The sequence below is a fragment of the Harpia harpyja genome, chromosome 1, assembly GCF_026419915.1.
Source record: "Harpia harpyja isolate bHarHar1 chromosome 1, bHarHar1 primary haplotype, whole genome shotgun sequence".
In the NCBI taxonomy this organism is placed as follows: Eukaryota; Metazoa; Chordata; class Aves; order Accipitriformes; family Accipitridae; genus Harpia; species Harpia harpyja.
The window spans coordinates 65018560-65041088 of NC_068940.1; the positions used below are offsets into that span (position 1 = coordinate 65018560).

Genomic DNA, 22529 nt, shown 5'->3' on the forward strand with positions numbered 1-22529 from the left:
CCTACTTTAATTATTTACTTTGCATTTTAGTGAGCCTTTTGGATAGGGTTGTCTGACTTTCTTTTTTATTCAAAACCATTATTTCTGATGCTTTTCTACTTTACTAGAAACTATTTTTCTTACAGTTGGGTTAATCTCATTTTGTAAGAGTCTGTTTTTTCCTTAACTGTATCAGGACAAAATAAAGAGGTGCAAGAAACTGAGAAGAACCTTTTTCATGTTTGTTAACTTGAAAGTTGATGTTGGATAGTCTGCTTTTCCTGGGCTTAGTCCTCAGTCTTTATTTATACATCCTATCTTGTGATACTTTGAGAAATAGAATAGAAATGAGGTGAATTTAAAGAAGTTGTTTCTTCTTGGGCATCTCCCAGCATTTTGGCATCCTGAAATAATCAGTGATGGCTACTGTGGCTCTTCTGGAACAGACAGCACACATTTTTGGCATTTCAGGATGAGGTAGTGATGAAGGAAAGAACCGCCTTGTTGGGATTGTGAAAGGTCTCAAATGTGTTTTATATCGAAAGCCTACAAGTTAGGTTGAATGTACTAAATGGATAAAACGTAGAAATTTAAGGAGTTTTTCTCTTTGTAGGAATGTTTAGAATTTCATGGTGTGTTTCGTGGATCAGCTTGTGGCCGTCATGGACCATATATTCCAGATGTTCTCTTCTGGTCTGTCATATTATTCTTTACAACGTTTTTCCTCTCCTCTTTCCTTAAGCAATTCAAGACCAAACGCTATTTCCCAACTAAGGTAATTCTGATTGGAGACTATTGTTATCTTGTGATAAATACATAAGTATAACTTACCAGAGTTGCATTTTCTATTTTGCTTCAGCACGTGTACTGGGAGATTTCTTTTAATACAGAAAAAGAAATTAAAAACAGAAAATTAGCTAATAATTAAAAAAAGGAAGACATTAGAGGAAAGAAATTGGCTGCAGAAAATTCAGTGCTTACTCTCTACTTTCCTATAGTTACAACAAGATGTTATAAACATTAGAAGATGTAAGCAGTCCATCTCCCCATATTAATGGGTATGGCCAGGTATCATTTGGAGAGGTAATACTGCTGCTGTTTTCCTTATCTAGCCGTACAGGACAATTGATCGCTTTTCTCACACTGCTGATGTATGAAGGGTTCTGAGTGATTCCTCAGGGGATTACTGTTTCTAATAGAGGCTAATATAATGATTATCCTTGGACTGATTTACACAACTTACTTCTGCTAGCCAAAACAAAGCAGTTAGATCTTCTATAAGCTTCAGCTCATCCCTACAATGTGTTTCTGATGTTTAATAAAGTCACCTTTGATAACTTGAAGCTGTTGCAAATTGTCCCCCTCCTATTTATTAAAACATTAAATGTATGAATATTGATTTCAGAACAATTCAGTGATGTTATTGAATTAAGCTACAAGAGACTAGCTGTGATGGCCCAGCCTCTTAGTAGGGTTGAGGGGACAGGAAGATGAGGAAGGAATTATTTTAAGTAATTTGCTTCTTGCGGTAGATCACTTCTAAATGAGATAATTGGATGAACAGTTGTACAGAATACTTACCTCCTGCAACTTCATGATATGCTGGCAGGCAGTTTAAATTTTAAAATAAAAAGAGAAAATATATATAATGTTCAGTGGTGTAGGATAATATAAAGAGACTTCAGTATCCATAGGGGAGAAAATTGTCTTGCTATACATGCAGATTATAATGACGAACAAGCAAGAGTTGACACAATTCTTTTCTTTGTAGGTGCGTTCTACCATTAGTGATTTTGCAGTATTTCTGACCATCGTAATCATGGTTTTGATTGACTATCTTGTAGGAGTACCTTCTCCTAAGCTTCATGTTCCAGAGAAATTTGAAGTAAGAAATAAAACCTTTTAAAAAACTTAACTTTTTAAATGCTTGCAATTTCATAGACAGTAGAACAATGGAATTGTATAGAAACAGAAATTAATCTTTTTTTACTTACAACGTAGTTGATGAAGTGACCTCCCTTTTCTGCTTTGGATGTATGTCTCATCTGACAGAAGAGACTATGCCTTATATTATACTATCATTGAAAAGGAAGCATTCTTTTGTGCAAATGTACAGAAATGAAAGAATGGAATGGGTTTGTTTTAATTTCTTCCATACAAATGTCACATTCACATGTAACAGCTAAATTAGTCTTTTGGTCAAAACCATTGGAAAAAAAATCTGAACACATATGTAAGAGACTGTTGGTCAGTTCATTGCAGCTGTTTGTAAATAAAATCTTCATTTTATCTTTAGTTATTTAATTTTTATTGTTGATGTTTGTTTTTTCAGCCCACCCGAAAAGACCGAGGATGGTTCATAGATCCTCTTGGAAGCAATCCTTGGTGGACGCTGTTGATAGCTGCTGTTCCTGCTTTACTCTGTACCATTCTCATTTTCATGGATCAACAAATAACAGCTGTTATTATAAACAGGAAAGAGCATAAGCTGAAGGTAAAAGTAATTTTCACAAAACTCTAATGTTGTGTAAGTCTCAAGTTTATTTTAAATCAGATTCATTGTGCAAGTCTGTGAAACATTACCAACAGCTACTAAAAAGATGCATGTATTGACTAATAAAGAATAAATATAATTTTGTGGACACTCTCAAAGTATCTAACTTTTGTAGTTATCTGTTATTTACTAGCTAAGTTATAAATATGGTATCATATAAATAGGAAGTTTATAAAATTATTTGTTTGCTTAATTTTACAGAAAGGCTGTGGTTATCATCTTGATCTGCTCATGGTTGGTGTTATGTTGGGGATATGTTCTATCATGGGCTTACCGTGGTTTGTTGCTGCAACTGTCTTGTCTATAAGTCATGTTAATAGCCTGAAAGTTGAATCTGAATGCTCAGCACCAGGAGAGCAACCAAAGTTTTTGGGAATCCGGGAGCAGCGAGTGACAGGATTGATGATTTTTGTCCTGATGGGGCTGTCAGTGTTTATGACCTCTGTTTTAAAGGTAAAAGACAGTTTTTCCAAAATATTAGTGTTTTCTTTGTGCTTTTGATTTTGATATTGTTAGGAAGTTTTATTATGTGAAGTAAAATAAGCCTGGACTCATTCTCAGATTGCCTTTTTAACAACCGGTGTTAGCTGAATAGAAATGATAGGGGGAGATGTAAGAAAATGAAATCTCAGCAAGCTTGAAATGTAGTGAGTAGTGAAGAAAGCAGCCTTTGTCCGTGTTACCTAATTTTCTTGCCAGCTATTTTTTAGTTTCTCGAGTCCATGTTGCCTGAAATAGGTCTTCTGTAGTTCTTATGCGAGTGCATAAATGGAGAGCGAAAAGGAGTGTGATAAAGATAGAAAGTTACTTGAGCAGAAGTAATATAATATAGTAGAAGAAACAGAAACATCTGGTTTAAAAAGTGATCACGAGAAGTGATATTGTTCACTTCTCATTCTGATATTCAGCTTATTAAACTTCCTTTGATGTTTAAAGTATCAAGATTATCTTATGCATAATCATGGTGTAATATAGATTTTGCAGGTCGTATTGTGGCCTCAGTTTACATTTTCTCTCTCAATTTATATCCATAGTGCCCTTCCAAAGACTTTATTGGAAGAAAACCAATCAGTTCAGTTGGCTTTTTGCTCAGATTTGAGTAAGATCCATTCAAATTCTGCTTTGTTGTTTCAAATCCAATAGTTAAGGAGACATGAAAAAACTGACTTTTTGTTGCCCAAATAGCATATATGGCATAAATTGCATAATTGCTAATACCTTTAAAGAACTTTGTAAAAGTCTGTTTAAAGACATATCACAAGTCATTTCACAAACAGGTATCTTCTAATGGCTGTTTAAGTTTAGATAATGGGAAGAAATAAACTTATGAACACACAGTTATAGTTTAGTAATTAGAGCTACATATTATAAATTCTTAATAGTTGACCATTTGTATGTGTTAAAGAACGTAAAGGTCTGAAAACAATAAGGCAGTAGCAGTTATTAAAAATGAGTATTCAGATTTGACAGTCTGTTGTTGAAAAGGTACCAGGAGCTCAGCTGTATAATGCAAATGATCAGAATCAGAATCAGAAATATTGAAATAGATTTATTGTTGCTCAAAAGCAAAAGATAAAGATGCTGATTGCTGAAGCTAGATGTTTGCCCCATGTTTTAACAGCTGATTCTTAGAAACTAATGCTTTTATTTTTTTATGGAACCAAGGGTAGTGGGAATGGAATTATTACTCTCTACTTTTTATGAAATGTTTTTCTTTTTCAATGTGAATGGCTGTACTGTTCAAAAGAAGGAAGGAGAACAAAGCCTTGCATCTGTAGGTTGCTGTGCTTTTGTTCCACGTATTAATATTGATTTAATACAGTAGAAGTTGACATGCTACTACTTCATTTATGTTAAGTTACAGAGTTTACAGTGAAGACCCTAGATCTATACACACACACACACGTGTATATATATCTATGCAGTAATGAATCTTTAAGGCACAGTTTTATTCCAAGCTATTTAAGTTTCAGTAAAGACTTTTGTTAAGGCTTCGTAGCAGCAGTTTTTATTAAGATTACAAACTGTATCTTGGCTGTCCTTTACTCAGAAGTTTCATGAATTCAGGAGCAAAGAAAGCTTCGCTTGCTTTGTGTAGGCTACAGAGGTCTGATGCAAGTGCCGCTGAAATCAGTGGACAAATTCATTATTTTGGTAAGCTTTAAATTGATCTTCTTATTGGAGCAAAATTTAGCCCTGAATAATTAGCTGATTTTCATAGCTCAGTAGGTACGGTGGGTTTTTTGTTTCATCTGCTCCAGAAATGCAAGATTAGTGATCAGAAGTAAAACTTCATATGGCAATTTCATGAAGTTGATATTCTCAATACAGTTCCTATCAGATAGCTATATACAGCAGCATACTTCGCAGTAGTAGAAACCTAGAAAATTGAATGAATGGGCAATCAAGACTGAACTACTTTTTAAATCCTGGTGATAGCTTTGTTAGCTCTAGATTTTTTTGCTGTTCAATGATGCGTATGTTTTTTCGATAAATAAAGAGCCTCAGCTTTTACAGATTTCACTTGAGTAAAACATAAAGTAAAAAATAACTTGGTCCATGTCTTTCACTAATAGGGATTGCTATGTTATGCCATGTTGATTCCAGAAGTAACTGAGTGGGTGTTTTTTCTTCCCCAGTTTATTCCAATGCCGGTTTTGTATGGTGTCTTCCTTTACATGGGAGTGTCTTCATTAAAAGGCATTCAGGTAAAGTCTGATTTTAATAAGCAATTTGCTGTTGTTTAACACTAAATGAAAAGGAAACTGTAACACGTTACTTTATGTGAGCAATGACAAAGTTAGCCCATGTTGTCTGAATCGTATGTAGGCTAATTTCCTGAGTGTGTTGTTCAGATATTTGTTCTTACCATGTTGTGCCTTCACTTCTCAGTTCTTTTGCATTTATTCTTTCAGTAGTGTAGCTGAGCAACAAATTTTCTGAAATTTTCTGAAATTTTGTAGTAATAATGGAGGCGGGGTATGGTGGGGAACCCAACAATGCAAAATGGCCCCCAGTCCCACCCCCTTGAATGTTCAGTGTCCTTCATTAGCATTTTATTTGGTATTAACTGTTTCTGGCGTCTCTTAAAAATGTTTATTTCCTTCCGGAGGGGAAGAAAATAATTAACTGAAGGATGATTTTATTTTTCAATGCAGTTTTTTGACCGTATAAAACTGTTTGGAATGCCTGCCAAACATCAACCTGACCTGATTTATCTACGTTATGTGCCACTCTGGAAGGTCCATATCTTTACAGTTGTTCAGCTCACTTGTCTAGTTCTGTTGTGGGTGATTAAAGCCTCTGCAGCTGCTGTTGTTTTCCCTATGATGGTAAGTTTTCTGTTTTACAAGTTAATTTTCCAAGAGTAGGTGCATCATCCAGGATCTCTTCAGAACATACTTGCTGGCTTAAGAAAGGAGTGGGAAAGGAACAAAAGAACCTGTAGTACAAGTTGTTCGCTTTTGAAAAGCAAGGACTTTCCGTTCCCTGAAAATAAGCAATTCAGTTGTGAATAGCTATTGAAAGTGGAAATTATTTAACTTTGTGATAAGCTAAAACTAGTACTGCAAAAAAAGGGCTTCACTTAAAGATTCTGAATGTACTGAAAGTGTGTGTGCATTTTTGTTCATTTAAAGAGTTTAATATAAATGATTCCTTTTATGGTTCCCTTAAGGTTTTAGCATTAGTGTTCATTCGCAAGCTCATGGATTTATGTTTCACCAAAAGAGAGCTTAGCTGGCTTGATGATCTTATGCCAGAAAGTAAAAAGAAGAAAGAAGATGACAAAAAGAAAAAAGAGAAGGCAGTAAGTGTGAAAACAATCAAACTAGCATGTTGTAAATTACTAGAAAATACTCAATGAGACTTAAAAGAATTTAAAGTGGTGTGAGCATATGACCTTATACCAAATAGACGTTTTGAAATTCTTTACTAATGAGACTTAATGCTAGAGGAACTATTACTGGCAATTAAGTTAAGGAAAAGTCACTGTTTCAATGATGCTATTATGAACTATGACTCTTATTTGTGATTAAAATTAGCAAGCAAAGTGGAAAGAAGCAGTTTTTAGCACAAAATGTTGTTTTCTTTGTCTTTCATCAGGTTAGAAGGAGAGAAAAGGAAGAGGGAGAGAAAAGCAGTGGAGTAGGGATCTTTACTCTGCTTAAATTAATCACAAAACTGTTCATCATATCAGGGACGTTTTGCTTGTGTTTGTTTGCAGAGCTGTAGTTAAAACCAGCTGCTAGTTACCAATAATATAGTAATATAGCTTGTATAACTTCTCCATAAAAGTCTTACCTAACTGTACACCAGCTAGCTGAATTCCTTACAAAACTTGTAACACCCTCCTTCCCCACTTCCCCACCCCCCCACCTGGATAAAACACTTCTAAGAAAAAAGGTCTTAAACTATATCTCCTGCATTCAGCTCTGGTACCTACAGGGAAACACCCCTCCCCCCTATGGAAATTAACTGTCAGCATGAGATTCTTCTTTGATTTCTGCTGCATAAGTAATTTTATAGACTTTTTACTTGGAATTTACAGGAAGCAGAGAGAATGCTTCAGACAGGTGATAATGAAAGTGTGCACCTTGCATATGGAGAAGCAAATCTGGATTTTCCTGTAAAAACCCTAAAATACAGGTAAGTAAAACATTGGTCTTGTAAGAGTTTTTGTATCGTGTGCTATAATTTGCTTTATATTAAGTTGGTTGTGTATGAATTGAATTAATTTTTTTTCCCCAAGCTTGTAACTCAGCAATGATTAGGAAGTATGAAGGTATATCTCATGGTGCTATAGTAGCATTTTTATGTTGCATTGTTCTTTAAAACTGCATCTTAATTATAAATGTACATGACCATCTTGAACAGATCAGATGACTCAATTTCGACCAGCTGTACTCAAGGTGAAGAAGCTTCCTTGGTCAGTTTTTGTGGAATACTTGTGTGTTACTTTGCATGAAATACTGAGTATTAAGCAACTAATAGCATCAGTTGAGCCATGTGTTTACCAGCCACTTGGCTTTTTCAGAAAAAGTCTAAGTGTGGAGTTCTTTGATGGTTTATTTAAGTGAGGGCTAAAGTCTGTAATTTCTATGATATATATAAAAAAACATTTTCGGGCAGCCATTTTTACTTTAGCAGGTCATTTTCTGAAAGTAAATGTGAGGACAGCGTTAGCTGTTCTCTTCCAGAAAAGGAAGTGCTGGAATTTCTCTGACAGAAAGTTCCTTCAGCACTGGAAGGTGTTTTGTCTCAGTATGTTATCTCCCTTACTGGCAATGTATTCAGCTTAGTTGTCAGGTATTCTACAACTGTTCAACACACCCGGAAGATGTGACAGATAAATAGCTTGCCAGCTTTTTTTGCCTCTCTAATACTAAGGGTTCCTAGGTTAAAAATTGGCTTTCCTATGGATCTAGGGTAGTGTCAGGTCTACCCTGATCTGAGTTGGGAACAGGCAGATTTTAGACAGGTATTCCTGCTGAGTGCTATTGTCTATTCTAAGAGCAGGATTAATCAGACTTCAGCAACTCAAATGAAAATGCTAAATGCTAAAGCTTTTTTAAAAAACATTCGAGTTGCTAATTGCTCTCACAGTAGAACTGTGATTTCGCCAACTGTGTGCATGTGTGGTTACTATATATTTCACTATTTTGCATCTTGTGGGGATTCCTGAGGAAAAACAGCTTTGAAAGATTTCTATGCAATTTGAAGAACTCCTACAGATACCCTGGGGTAGATTCTGAAGCTTAAGTATGGAACAGAACAGAAAACATATTTACAGACAACACCCAAGTCTGCTGTACATATGAATCTGTGGAGGGCAAAGGAGGAAATAGGTTTTGAAAGCTTACCATCTGTGAGGGTGAACTTACCTTCTGCAGGACTTAGGGGGATGGTGGCAAAAAAACCTTGAAAAATGTCTAGTAAAGCTTTGCAGGAAAAAAATAAACTTGAAATCTGTCTAGATATTGGGACTTCTACATTTTTACTAGTTTTAAATCTCAACTGAGTTACCAATGTCAAAATTTTATTAACATCTGCTCTTTTGTCCTTGATTATTTCCTGGAAACAACTTAAAATAATTCTGATTTATGAAAGCCTTAGCAGAACAGTGTGATTAATTTCATTATTTCTGAGCATGCAAAATAATTTTCTGAAGTTACAGGTAGTTTAGAAATGAGATATCTCTCAAATATTCTCAATGTCTTAGTGGTATCTATGTGAAAAACTGTTTTAAGATGCTATGTGATTAAGGCAGTGTTAGTGAGTTAGATTTTCAAGTTTTTGTTGAAATACGTTTTTAAGAGATGAACTCAACTTGTGGCTGTGTAAATATTGAAAGAAGGCACAACTGATGTGAGTGATGAGTGACAATAAGTATAATGCTGTTGCAAGGTATTGTATACTAACCAGAAAGTATGTTTGTTCTTTAGCGTTGATCCCTCAATTGTAAACATATCAGACGAAATGGCCAAAACTGCACAGTGGAAGGCTCTTGCCATGAGTACTGAGAATGCCAAAGTAACCAGAGCTAACCTGAGGTAGCTATAATTACTCACACATTTTCTAACTATGACCTTGTGTTTAGCAGCTAATAACTGTACTTGTATTTCTTGAAATGTATCTCGAAAAAATGAGGATATGTGGTTTGTAAATCTGCATTGACTTTTTACTTTCGAGGAACTTGATTTTGAACTTTTTGGTTTTTTCCATACTCTGAAGTTAAACAATTTCTATAAGAAATTCCATTTATTTTATTAAGTGTATTATTACAAATTTAAACTTGCTCTTTATTTGCGTAATACAATTGTATGCTACTCTGATGGGTTTAGGGTTTCTAAAAGCTTTACTAGAGTGTATATGAGCACAAGAATTGTTTGATCCTGAACATTACAAATATCAGTGGGAATAAAAGGTAAGTCCAGCGCTTTCATTGTTGCTTTATGCTGCCCTGGGATCTGCTCCCTGTTTTTGTGGATTGGTTGGTTTGGTTTTCCCCAGCTCATTTTTAATCTCTAATAATTAAACCTGGCTCAAATATTATCTTCACTGGATATTAAATATACTTGAATGAGGTACTGGACAGATTAGGAGCCCTTGGTGCTATGAACGTTTCCTGTAAGCTGACATGCATCTTCTGTCATGGCCAGGAGCCTCTTTCTCAGTGAGGGCCCCATCCAACAAGAATGTCTGTGTGCAGTAAATCATTCTGCTATTCTATCCTAGTTTCTTCCCTTTCTGGCTGAATCTATCACGGGGAACAAACCAAATCCTGAATATTTATATGGAATATCCCCAACTTCCAGAAAGGCTTGTAATTTGTAGGGACTGGTATCTGTGGACTGTTCCATCACAATGCAACTATTGCTTAGTAGTTTTTATGTAGGAAAGAGGGGAGAATGAGCCTGACTGACTTGGAAAACTAAGCTTATGCAATGCTGCTGTCTGTACATGCATCATCTTTTGGTTGATCCCTTCCAGCCAAATCTGTCAAAGGAAGACAGGTTTCAGAGTTACAAAATTGTCGAGTTTTGTATAAAATTACACCTCAGTGGAAGAGTTAGTGGTGAGGGAGTGTTCATAGATAATTGTCCAAGCTATGGGGTATTGTTGAGCTTGCATCATGGAAACAGCAGTAGAGACTGGCCACTTAGCACTTGTATACCATCTGTTTATTCAGCATGTGCATTGCTGCAAACTAGGCATGGAAATATGCTTTGTTTTGCCTCAATGGTAGGTCAACTAAGGGTGAAGAAGGAGGCAAGGAGAGAACTTGGAGGTATTGTAGTAGGAAAAGCTGAAGAGACTTGTTAGTGTAGGCACCATTTTCAGTGAATCTTCAGCCTATATTGTTTAAACATTTTAAAATATTTAAATACCTGTTTTAAATAAACATTTAAAAAACATTTTTAAAAACTTGAGTACCACACAAGCTAGACTGTCAGGAAGATAGATAATAAAGGCATTAGATAGGTAAACAGAGTATGTGTGTCAGTATATCCTTGTATTTTGGTTTTTTTTCTTTCATGCTAAGTTCTTAGAAACCTCTTACAGAATTTGTGGATGCTTCTAGTATGTTACCTGATAGTCATTGGGTATATAAGGCTTGAAGAGATACAGACCTGTATTTCTCTTTCCAGAAGAACTGAAATTTTTGGATTTGATTTTCAGGCAGTTAGAAGTTAATATAATTCCATCTTGTGCCTTCCTGAGTAGGTTAAGTTGGTATAGAATTATATGCAGCACTAGTAAATTAGGCTTCTGACCAGTTTGCAGCTTTTTGATCTACTTAGGTCATATTCGGTATTCCATCTATTTTTTTTTATATTTTGCTATAAGACATTTCCCTTTGATTCCATAACATGCCCCACTTGAGATTAGTATGGTAGAAATTGCATCTTGGAAGAGACTTGCTAAAACTACAAACTGAAAATAAAAAACACTGGTGCCAGAAACTAGCTCTTTCAAGAGGCAGCAATCTGATACTGCATGAATCTGGAAAATGTTAGAAGGCAGGACTTCCTTGAGCCTTAACTAAATTGGTTGCTGTTTTGAGGTATTTGCTACCCTTTCTTGTGTAGTGGGTGCTGGAGAGATTTAGAGATGTCACCACTGCTCAGTCAAAAGTAATTCCCAGTAAATTTTTCATCTCAGTTCTGTTAAGGTTTTTCTTTGTAACAATCTTCATCTGATAGTATGGACAGATGTTTAGTCCTGTGGTAAAAATGGTTCTGTAGGCACTGCTATTTTCAGATTTATAGGTTTAAAATAGGGTGCAGTTGGAAGTGAGCAGTGTCTTTTAGAATTCCAGATGACATGTTGTGTGGGTTGACATTGTTTCTTAAAAATCTTATCTTTTTTTAAAAATTATTTTTTTACATTTTTTGTCTTTCCTGAACTGATCCAGGTTCCTTTTCTTTCTCCCTCCACCGTCTTTCATATTTTATAGACTCCGCGGAGTCCAGGCACACATAAATTTTCTAAGGAGTCCCAGAATTTTTCTCTTTGCATGAATTTCTAATACATCTTTTTCCTTAAAGAGCAACTCCACAGAGGTGTCGTCTCTTCTAAAATTCATGCCTAGAGAATCCTCCCTCTTATGCTGTTCCAATTTCTCTTCTACTGTCCTGTAACTACCTCGGGACGTTCCTTTATGGCTTTGGATAAGTCACTGTTCAGTGGCTGTGTCCCTAAGAGTGTCAGTTCAGGTGCCAGCCAGCCTGTTGTCTTTAGGATCTTCCACTTGAATGGACACTTACACAGATTTCTAGCTGTCCTCTACTGTTGTTACAAGTGTGGTTCCCCATTTTGAAAAGACTGAAATGTTTTCCCAGTCTTGTATTGTGAACAAAATTCTTTCCCTGCCCAATAATTAAGCAGTATTAATAATATTGCTTGTTATGGGGTTTTTTGGAGTATTTTTAACTATGCAGTTTTGTGGGTTGGTGGTGTTGGTGTCCTGTCCCGTTGTCCACCCCTCCCCCTGCCAATGGAATCAATAAAAGCAGTGGGACTGGAAATGGTGTTTATAGATGAGATCTTGGTGTTTTCTCTCTTCAAGCTTGTACTGTTCCTGTGAATAGTATTTAACAATTACTAGAATGTAATAGAAATGCATCATCATAAAAGTATCCTTACATAAATACTTTCAATATTCATTAAGTATAAAATATTTGAAAGTTAACCTTTGCTAAAGTGAACCAAACCTTACATTTTCCTCTTTGCTTTCAAACAGCCCTGAAAAACCAGAAAGTGTGAAAATAAATGTGGAAGATTCACCTGTTGTGAAATACGTGGATGCTGAAACATCTTTGTAGAACTGAACCAAGGGGAATTGCGTGTATTTGTGTGTGTATATATATCACTGTAGGATATTATACCATGGAAGTGTGATTTCCAGTTTCAGGAGCAACATGTATTTAATTCTGCCATTGTTTAGGGCACTGTAGATATGCTTGCATAATGAGAAGATTTTCCTACAAATAAGATGAGTGGTAATCACACTTCAGCTATTTATTTTATTGGAAATTTTATTTTCATTTTTAAATAGGAAGATTGTAATGAATGCATATTATTTTCAATAATCAATATGTGCATAAAAGTTAAATCAGCTTTTGCTGATGATTACTGGTCCACATTGCTTAAAATTTTGCAATACCTCTGTTTATAATGTGCGCTGCAGAAGTTTGTTTTCCATGCAGGCAATTACTGCTTGTTTTTGCAGGGTATACCTTTTTTGTGATTTCATAGAACAAATGTTAATGTGCTGTTGATAAGAACTACTGTGTTTTATGTCTCCACTACATGCTAGTGTTTTCTGGATTCTCTCTCTCCTATTTTACAGAAGTGGCCTAGAGCCCTAAGTCAGGTGGTTAGTTAATTGTTAAAATATAAATACCATGTTCTGCTACTTTTTTTGTTTGTTTGTTTTATTTTGTTTTTTAATTCACTCTTGATTTTTCATTATTGTCCAGTAGCAGTATGAGTGCAGTAATTGTAGTTACAGTCCCAAGTCAGTATTTGCCATTCTGGACACTCCATGTTTACACAATATAAATTGGATTTACAGACAGCAATTTGGTCTATAGAAGTTATGCATACTTACCACACTAGGACTCTTGAACTCTTTTGTTCCTGTTTTTACTTAGTTTTTTCCATCAACTTTCACAGTCTGATTTATTCAGCTGTAAGACTGAAACTTTAGACTATTTCATGTCCTCATCAACTATATTTTTTGCTTAATTAATTTTTAAATTTACTATGTATTTGATTAAATTAGTGGTAGTTTAATTCTGTAATAGGTTTATGATCAGTATTATTTTATGGATTACAGATTGCTTGTAGTATTTGTGTGTACAGTTCTGATCCTCTCCATTGTAAAGGGCATATATGATAGCACACCAACTTATTTTTAAACATTTTATTTATTTTAATTAGTATAAATTTCTATCATGTAAGATTAATTGAAAAAGTAAATATTCATTTATTAAAGTAAATGGGATTTTTGGGGGGCTCGCTGGTAAAGATGCAGTCAGTGCATTTATTGTATTTACATTTTCAAGTTCTAGTGTTTAGCATTACAGTATTTGAAATAATGAGAATTTTATGTATAAATGAAAATCTTGATCACTTACCTGCGCAATTTCCATTATTAATATTTTTTTGCCTTACGCATTAGTTTTTTGGCTTTAGTTTCTGAAATGATCTCTTTACATTCTGAATTGCCACTAGCCCTTTCTGGATGTGGCTTTAGGTAGAATCTGTGCTCATTTAAAAATAGAAGATGCTGTTTGCTTGATTCTGCTTTTGGCAAAGTTGGGAGTTTTACCATGGACCATGTGATAAAATTCTCAACAACTGCAAAAGATGCTAATTCTGGAGGAGGGCAAAGTTTATCTGAAAATACCATTTGAGGTGGAATTTTGGTGGAATTTTGGTGTTCTTCAGCCAAGTGTCACTTGGAGAGAAGATAATTGTATATTACAAAAATAAAGCAATCAGTAGGAATAAATAGAATCATTTAAAAATAGCATTTAGGTTACGTGGACTGTTACCATTCCCTTTAAACATAAATTAAGTAATGTCCCCGTCCCCCCCCCCCCCCCCCCCTTTTTTTTTTTTCTTCTTTTGGCTGAATTCCGAGAAGACAGTTTAAAGAAAGTAAATCATAGTGTACAGCAATACAAGTAATGGTATCCAAACTGTCATAACAAAGGCTCAGGTCAGTGGCAAAGCAAGTGAGGTCTGCATTACCCATTTGACCTATACTGTGTAATGACCTGTATAGATGTTCCTTTATTCTTAGATAATAGTGTAGCTTGTGCCTTAGCTTGAGTATGTGCTCTTTCAGAAGATACCCATCTTTTCCCTCAAGTCAAACTGAGATACAATGAAACTATAGCAGATGGTTTCCCAAAACTTTCTGCATTATTTAAAAAACAAACAAACAAACAAAAAACCCAAACACATTTGCATGTCAGTTGTTGACTACTGAGTAACTCTTGCTGAATCAAAGAGGGAAGATACTTTGGGCAGTTTATGTAGCGTGTTCCACAACACATTACTTTTGTACTAGTCCTCCCAATAGTATTTTACACGTCATGTTGCGGTCCTGCAACAATTTCCAAAGACCCCCAAAATTACTGTAAGTCTCTTAGTTTTTTTTTTTAACCCTTTAATGCCTCAAATCAGGGTTTGCTGGTATCTGGCTTCTACTTCAGAAGGGTTAAGTTTTGGTCAATATTACCAGAAATGGATATTTTTCTAGTAAAGTTGAAAGGAAACAAAACCAAAGCCCCACAAGTCTAATCACAGTATTTATTTAATTTTAATTGTGTAGATATTTTAGTCGGTGCCAGAAATATCATGACTTGCAAAGCAGTTTACAGTGACCTTTAGTTCCAGTGTTCTTGGTCAGTAGCATGTTATGTTTGCACTTTTTTCCCATATGAATAGGAGATCTGGTATTAAGTGCATAAAACTCCATTGATAATCTATGGTTAAGTGAGTCACTGCTCATTTTACACCTTTTCCACTTTAAAATCACACGTAGTATTAAAGTGAAATGGCTAAGGATGTAGTTTACTGTATGTAGATACACATTTTGCCTTAACGGATGCAAAAGAGCAGTGATAATTGCTGTGCACTGATTTTTTTAATTTTTTTTTTTCATAGGGGTTAAGCCCTGTAAAAACTACGCCAATGTATTTCTGTTCCAACAGTTAGAGGAAAATAAACAGCCCTGCACTTTTCTTAGATGCCTTGGTTTCCCGGTGTGGAGCTTAGTGCTACTGTGTATCTGGCTGCAGAGCCACCTCAGGAAGTCCCTCTTTTTCTTCTTTTTCCCCTTTTCCCCTTTTCCCCTTTTCCCCTTTTCCCCTTTTCCCCTTTTCCCCTTTTCCCCTTTTCCCCTTTTCCCCTTTTCCCCTTTTCCCCTTTTCCCCTTTTCCCCTTTTCCCCTTTTCCCCTTTTCCCCTTTTCCCCTTTTCCCCTTTTCCCCTTTTCCCCTTTTCCCCTTTTCCCCTTTTCTTTTCTTTATTTATTTATAAATATGAATGTTTACATAAAGTGTAGGTCTTAATTTTGACCACTCCATTTAAATTATCGTCTAAAATATTTCACTTAAACTGCATTCTCATGTTTAAATTATATTCTACAAAACTCATTCTTAGTCTTTTCATATGTATTACAAAAACACGCTTTTCATTCTGTTTACATATGCCCAAGTTAATTAATTATACTTTCTTCCTAGATCAGTTTTGCAGCTATAACATAATACCTTACATGATTATTCAGTGAAACGTTCGCAATTGCCAAGTGTGTCATCATAAAACCTGTTAGGGTATAATTTGGTGCCCTAGTGGGGGTTTTTAACCAAATGTCTTGGCCATTTTTTCTACATTTAATGAATGTTCTCCCGTAAGTTACCATTTGCTTCATCTGCATCTCTGTCCTTCTGTGGTAGCTTCCTAATTTGTGCCCTTTGCAAAGGCAGGTTCGCCAGGCTGTAAAACGTATCTGTAACAAATATAGGTGTCGTGTCATGGAGCCTGCGCCATTTTAAAGGGTTGTCTTGTACATATGTTCTGTAAATCATAAGATAAACTGTTAATGATTTTCACTTCACAAACATAGTCTGTTAGACGAGCACCACAATGATTTTAGTTTTCTTTTTGCTTTATATGATTAGTAATGTTTTAATTACTCATCTAGGTCAAATTAATTACCAAGTACAGTACAAATGTGTGAAATAACTTTGTTTATACCAACAGTTATTTATTTTACAGCAAATTTTAAGACTAGAGGCACACAGCTTTGAGTCAACGTAAAAGTAGTGCTATAAATAAAGCAAATTGCGTAGTAATTTTAAGTTGGATTTTATTTTGTAACATTTTTAGTGACAACTTACAGGACTTCGTAGCTAGCGTTGAAGACGCTTTCACACTGAATTTAGTATCTATTGGCATTTATTTGGAATAATGAATTAGTTTGAAAATCAGTACTTTTCTAAATGATTTTATTGGTGAGACACATCACTTATAACATTTTTCTTTCTATCGTTGCTGATACTCCTGTGCAAAGGTGTCTTCCAGGGTTCAGCATCTGTAGCTGAATTTGATTTTAATACTGATTGTTTGAAATGTGATTACATACTGTACGGTTCGAATTTTTTATGACTGCTTTTCTAATTACGATGATGTTTTCTTACTTTATAACAAAATTCAAAGCAAACGAAAACATTATTCCAAATGCAGAATCAATGTTTGGTTTATACAGAAAACACAACTCTCAGACTTGTCTTTAATGTGGAAGATCCAGCCTTTTGTTGTTTTAATTACTGCTAGAATAAAACTATCTTTTGTAATGTTTCAGAAAGTTGGTAAAAGCAATAAAACCCTACAGAACTCTTATTAAGGCTTTCCCTGTGGTTGGTGCGGGCGGGCGGGCTGGCGGGCTGGCGTCCCCGTGACCGTGGCAACGGCCACCGGCGGCGGCCTGTCGCTAGGGTGCCCGGGCGCTGCAGAAGACGGCGGCTTGCGATTGGCCGGCGAGCCCGGCTCTTTTCGAAGAAGATAGGACGCGATTGGCCGCGGCGTGGGGTTCCGTTGCCGGCGGACGGAACGTCGCCGTGGCCGGACGCGGAGCGGAGGCGGGCGCGCGCCGCGACGTGAGTGGGAGAAGGCGGCGGGAGGGGGGCACGCGGGGCGCGAGCCGCCCCAGCGGAAACCGCCCGGCGGGCGCCGCTCCCTCAGAGGGGCCGCGGGGCGGGCGGGAGGGGAGCGCCCGAGGCGGCGGTTGGCCCGCTCCCCGAGCCGGCCTCTGGGAAGGGCTCGCAGCGCCTCGCTGCCCTCCGTGGCAGATCACCGCGGGGCGGCGGGGGGGGTGAGGGAGGCAACAAAACTAGGCTGCTTCCTTCTCGCGGCGTCACGGTTTTGTCACGGAGTTACCGGTTGATCGCATAGTCCAGCCGTGGTGTAATTAAGTCGTGGAGAGGTAAAGGTTTCAAAGTTGATGTTGAAAAAGCCCAAGGGTAATGTTAGCATTTAGGAATGTATGTAAACATGCATCTCTTGGTGCAAACGCTTAAAAAAAAAAAAAAAATCAAGCACCGAGGTAGGCCTGCTGCTTAGTCGTCAATACAATGTGAAAACTCCAGGGTATAGATCTCTGTGCTTCTAAATGAAGCCCAGTTGGTGCGGTATGCCACCTCCCAACTTGAGAGTGCATCTTAGCCCTCAATCTCGCCTAACAAACTAGGAGTAATACCTCTAAAATAAGGGTTACTTTGTCCCCATTCGTCTTCCCCAGCCCTGCACCTTTACCAGCTCTGAGCCTTCAGAAGGCATTAAACAATCTGTCATGATTCCCAGAGGCTCTAAGTCATAGCGGTACAATTCCCTAAAAAGGTCTACCTGGTGGCAATGGCAGAGAGGATGAAATTCACAGAGCTATGTATTACTCCTGAATTGATACAAGCCAGTCACTAGACCTCAGAAATCCTCTTTTTTTCCTACATCTGTGAACTGCAGGTTAACAACGTGGATTCAGGCAGGCTCTACAGATAAAAGTTATGGTCTGGAAATCAGCCCAGAGACTTGCATTGCATGGGTCCAGGAATCTGAGAATAGGCCTGGCCTTTTATGGCTCTACTGGAACTGGGGTGGTGCAGAGGGAAAACAAAAAAACCCACCCCAAAATGCAGCAGTGGCTTGAATATTTTGATTTGTTAGGAAAACAGGAACCTTATATTGGATCCTAGTTAATCTGTAGAGAACCCTCAAAGAAGTTATTAAACAAAATAAAATTTGAGGTAAATATATGCGTGTGAAAGTTTTTGTGTATAGCAAACACGCAGATTTCCATATTGATTCAGTCAATAAAATGTGTGAGAAATATTCTTCAAACATTGTATGGGTTCATAAGTAGAATTTCCTAGACACGGGCTGTCACCAGTGGTGACCCATCCTTCTGACTGCCGTGCTCTCTGAGAACGAGAGGGGAAGTGGTCCAGGGTTCCCTTTGGTTTCATCAGACTGGAGAAGGAAAAGTACCTTTTGGGAACTTTTCATCATCTTTGATGCTTCCTTTGCCATCATTTTGACCATATTTGAAATGCATTTCTGACTAATGTATTGATAATTGCTCTTTTAAGGAATGAATTTTCACCTGACCTTACACCCAGCTTACAGCATTAGATACATTCCAATCTAGCAATAGCATCAAAAATCTTACTAAAGCCAAGATATATCTACTGCTTCTTTATCCACCTGAAGCCAGTTAACCTTCTGCGTGTAATTAAGTAGTGGAACTCAGCCAGTGGAGTGATTAAGAAAGGAGTTCAAGGGTAAATCAGGCAACTAGCTGGCTTACAACCGATCCATATCCAGTAGTTATTGCTAATAAAGTTTATAAAGAATGTAAGACATCTTGTTTAAGAGAGTTTCTAACCATTACACTGTAGTTTGTGGTAGTAGATTTATCCTCCAGCATGTCTTTGTGTTGCTGTATATTTTGGGGTTTGTTTTCACTTTCTGAAGCTTTATGTGCTTGTGTCATCTGAGACAGATACTAGACTGGGCCACAGGTCAAGTCTGGGGTGGTAATTCCTTTGTCTCCCATTTCTCATCATGTGAATTCTTTCATTCCTGACAGGGTTCTTGGAGCATTTCTTGTCCTATCCTGCATGCCAGCACTATCAGAATGCATCTCTCTTCCTGTGTAATTGAATTAACATAACTAATTAAATGTAATTATCCCCAGTTAAAATGAATTAGTTAATACTGCTCTTATTTCATTGTTTTAAATGGAATTGAATAAGACTGTATGCTGTGAAGACATTTTCCTTTTAATGTGTTCCTGTTCTTTTAAGGAGTTGTCTGATCTCAGTCTTTTTCTGGCACAACCTAAGTGAAATGTGAGTGTTGTTTGATTTGTTTCTTATACATTACTCATGGCTGGCTTAATAGCTGGGGGATAGTTATGAGGATAGTTAATAGCCTGGCTCCATGGAAATTTCTGCTGGCACAAGTAAAGAAGGAACACAGGGGTGGGAACTTATTCAGGGATTTCAGGAAAGTCAAATAACTGTGAGAATAAGTAAGGAAATATTTCATGTCCGTTTTCTCTCAGGTTTATGGCCGATACAAGGAAAAGGGGGTTGTTTCCTTTTGTCTACCCCTCGCTCAGGGTGTGGTGCTAATACACCTACCTGATTTAATGACTGGCTACTGATGAAAGGGTTTTCTGCTCTTCTCCCTCTATTTACAGCTGTGTATTCCTGCACCCTGCCTTGTCAGCAGAAATACTCATCAGGCCACTGTAACAGTGAGCTAAATTGGTAGAAAACGAACTGTACATAGCGAGGCATATTGTTTTCTGCCTGTTTGGCTCTCTAAACTGGCTCAGGTTTGGGTCAGATCAGCTGAAGAAGTGGAGGTGAGTGGCTGAGGTTGGGAAGGGAAAGGGAAGGGGAAATGATGCGCCATTTTCACCAGCAGCTGGCTGTTAATTAATTGGTATCTCTGTAGTAAAGCTGAAGGGTACAACGCTTTAAGCTGCATGGATAAATGCTCCTTTCTGCATATTGTCCCGGCCCTTGTACAGCAGAAGTACTTGGGGACAAGCACAAGGTGTCGCGGTTTCAGCCTAGCCGGTAACAAAGCACCAGGAGCCGCTCGCTCACTCCTCCCGCCCCCCTCCGGTGGGATCGGGAGGAAATCAGGGTTAAAGTAGGAGAGATTATTTGTAACCTGAATCAGGTTTCCCAATCCAGTGAGCTGTGCACCTATGGCGATGCTGTGCTGACAGACCAAAGAAGTCGTGCAGGGTCAATTTCTGGCCAGGGCTGGCCTCTTTTTGTTGAAGTGCTTGCTGACTTGTGCTGGCTAAGTGGCCTCTAGGAAATAGAGAGGTAACCTTAGGATGAGTCCTCAGAGCTGGGCGAGGGCTGCATCATTGGGTGAGCTGCATCCCTTCATTCTCAGAAAGCAGTGAAGGGAATTTGGTTTGATGTTTGTCAGGTTCGGTTCTATACAGGGGCATTTGGATCTGTAATGGCAATGAACCTTTAAAATATTAGTGAGCAGTTACTCTGTTTCATCTTTACTAAGGTACTGCAAACAGCAAAAGCATTGGACTGGCAGCCCTAAAGCAAGGTTGGTCTACAGTTGTAAGATTTTTTAAATAATCACAAAGACCTAAGAATTTTGGATGAAATCCTAGCCATACTGGGAATCCTGTTGTTTATGGTTTAGAGGTTTAACCCAAGGATTACTTTTTTAAATGGGTGTCCTGGTTTCAGCTGGGATAGAGTTAACTGTCTTCCTAGTAGCTGGTACAGTGCTATGTTTTGAGTTCAGAGCGAAGAATGTTGATAACACTGATGTTTTCAGTTGTTGCTCAGTAGTGTTTAGACTAATGTCAAGGATTTTTCAGCTTCTCATGCCCAGCCAGCGAGAAAGCTGGAGGGGCACAAGAAGTTGGCACAGGACACAGCCAGGGCACCTGACCCAAACTGGCCAACGGTGTATTCCATACCATGTGACGTCCCATCTAGTATAGGAACGGGGAAGTGGGGGCAGGGATTCGCCGCTGGGGGACTGGCTGGGTGTCGGTCGGCGGGTGGTGAGCAATTGCACTGCGCATCATTTGTATATTCCAATCCTTTCATTATTGCTGTTGTCATTTTATTGGTGTTATCATTATCATTATTAGTTTCTTCTTTTCTGTTCTATTAAACCATTCTTATCTCAACCCACGGGTTTTGCTTCTTTTCCCGATTTTCTCCCCCATCCCACTGGGTGAGGGGGAGTGAGTGAGCGGCTGCGTGGTGTTTAGTTGCTGGCTGGGGTTAAACCACGACAATGGGATGCTGAAAATTTTAAGATTTAACTGTATTTACACATGGACAAGTTGTTTTGTGTGTGGTTTTGTTTGGCAATTCTTTAATTGGTTGAAATCTGTTCTTTGTATGCACATACTCATGAGCAAGTTGATAATTTGTGAGTTTCACAGTATTTCTTACTGTGCAAATGTGAGGTGATGATTGCATCGTGTCATGCCTCAGTAACATGCCTGATGGATTGGGCTATTGGGGAGAAGATACAAAATAATATCACTAAAACAATACAGGGAAATTCTCACTCATGAGGATTCTTAAACATGCTTAGCAATGTACATGGCTTCTTTTAACCTTTACTGCTTTTGAAATGAAAGAAATAAATGAATTGAACTAACTTCATTTTGTTTAATCTGAATTCAGGAATTTTGTCTGCTGACTGGTAGAACAGATCCTGTTTATATTCGTTCCCTGGTGGTAACTGGTACAACAGAAGTATTCTGAGATCTTTTTTAATAACTGTGCTGAGTGGATGTGTGGAGGAGAGAGGAGGAATTTCTTGGGGATCCAGATCAATCATTCTCTGTGGGAGAACTGGTAGAAGGATAAAGGCTTGTTCAAAAGAACAGAAATGGATGAACTGGGCTTACAGGCCACTTACCAGAGTGAGTTAATACAGTGCATGAGTTCATACTGTCAACAGCTGTGTTTTGGGTAGTTCTGTGTCTGATGCGAGTATGTGTAATTGGGAAAATAACTCTGATTTTCAGTTGGGAAGCAGCAACTTCTGGTAGTTTACAATGCTTTTGATTCCTGCGAGGTTTTCTTCTTCTTTGCCTCTATGAGTAAGAGGAATAAAAATCAACAGCAGAGGAGTTCTACACTGCACAAAGAGAAAAGGAGGCTATCATATTTCATATGGAAAATCCTATTAAAGAGACACCAAAGGGAACATCCAAACGGTCCATGTTTAGTGAATAGTAAAATGGGTTGAAAGGATTAGACAGTGGTGGTATATCCTTGTTTTTTAAATTGGAGGTGCTCTACCAATATGCTGCAGCTGTATGCAGTTCACTGGGATAATTCTTCAGCCCCAGCCTGCTCCTGACCATCATTTTTTCACTCAGAGCAGGATCTGCATCAATATAG

The 22529-nt window shown here is 37.6% G+C and overlaps 2 protein-coding genes across 12 annotated transcripts in view; both read left to right on the forward strand.

Annotated features, from left to right (window-relative positions):
• Positions 1 to 15389, forward strand: part of SLC4A7 (solute carrier family 4 member 7) — a 98078-nt gene extending 82689 nt beyond the window's left edge. For 5 of the 7 annotated variants that reach the window (XM_052797683.1, XM_052797650.1, XM_052797667.1 and 2 more), the window contains 10 exons: positions 593 to 754; positions 1751 to 1864; positions 2312 to 2473; positions 2735 to 2986; positions 5173 to 5241; positions 5692 to 5865; positions 6210 to 6341; positions 7083 to 7180; positions 8977 to 9084; positions 12279 to 15389. In XM_052797683.1, the coding sequence (XP_052653643.1) occupies positions 593 to 754; positions 1751 to 1864; positions 2312 to 2473; positions 2735 to 2986; positions 5173 to 5241; positions 5692 to 5865; positions 6210 to 6341; positions 7083 to 7180; positions 8977 to 9084; positions 12279 to 12360 (1353 nt within the window). In that variant the 3' untranslated portion in view covers positions 12361 to 15389. Of the gene's footprint in view, positions 1 to 592; positions 755 to 1750; positions 1865 to 2311; positions 2474 to 2734; positions 2987 to 5172; positions 5242 to 5691; positions 5866 to 6209; positions 6342 to 7082; positions 7181 to 7408; positions 7628 to 8976; positions 9085 to 12278 lie in introns of those variants that run through there. The other 2 variants (XR_008236740.1, XM_052797674.1) reach the window with 2 other exon arrangements.
• A 1751-nt stretch (positions 15390 to 17140) lies between these two features.
• Positions 17141 to 22529, forward strand: part of NEK10 (NIMA related kinase 10) — a 119517-nt gene continuing 114128 nt past the window's right edge. For 3 of the 5 annotated variants that reach the window (XM_052797701.1, XM_052797729.1, XM_052797719.1), the window contains exons 1-2: positions 17146 to 17210; positions 21804 to 22045. The gene's annotated coding sequence lies outside the window, so the exon portion shown is untranslated. Of the gene's footprint in view, positions 17211 to 21803; positions 22046 to 22529 lie in introns of all 5 variants that reach the window. The other 2 variants (XM_052797737.1, XM_052797711.1) reach the window with 2 other exon arrangements.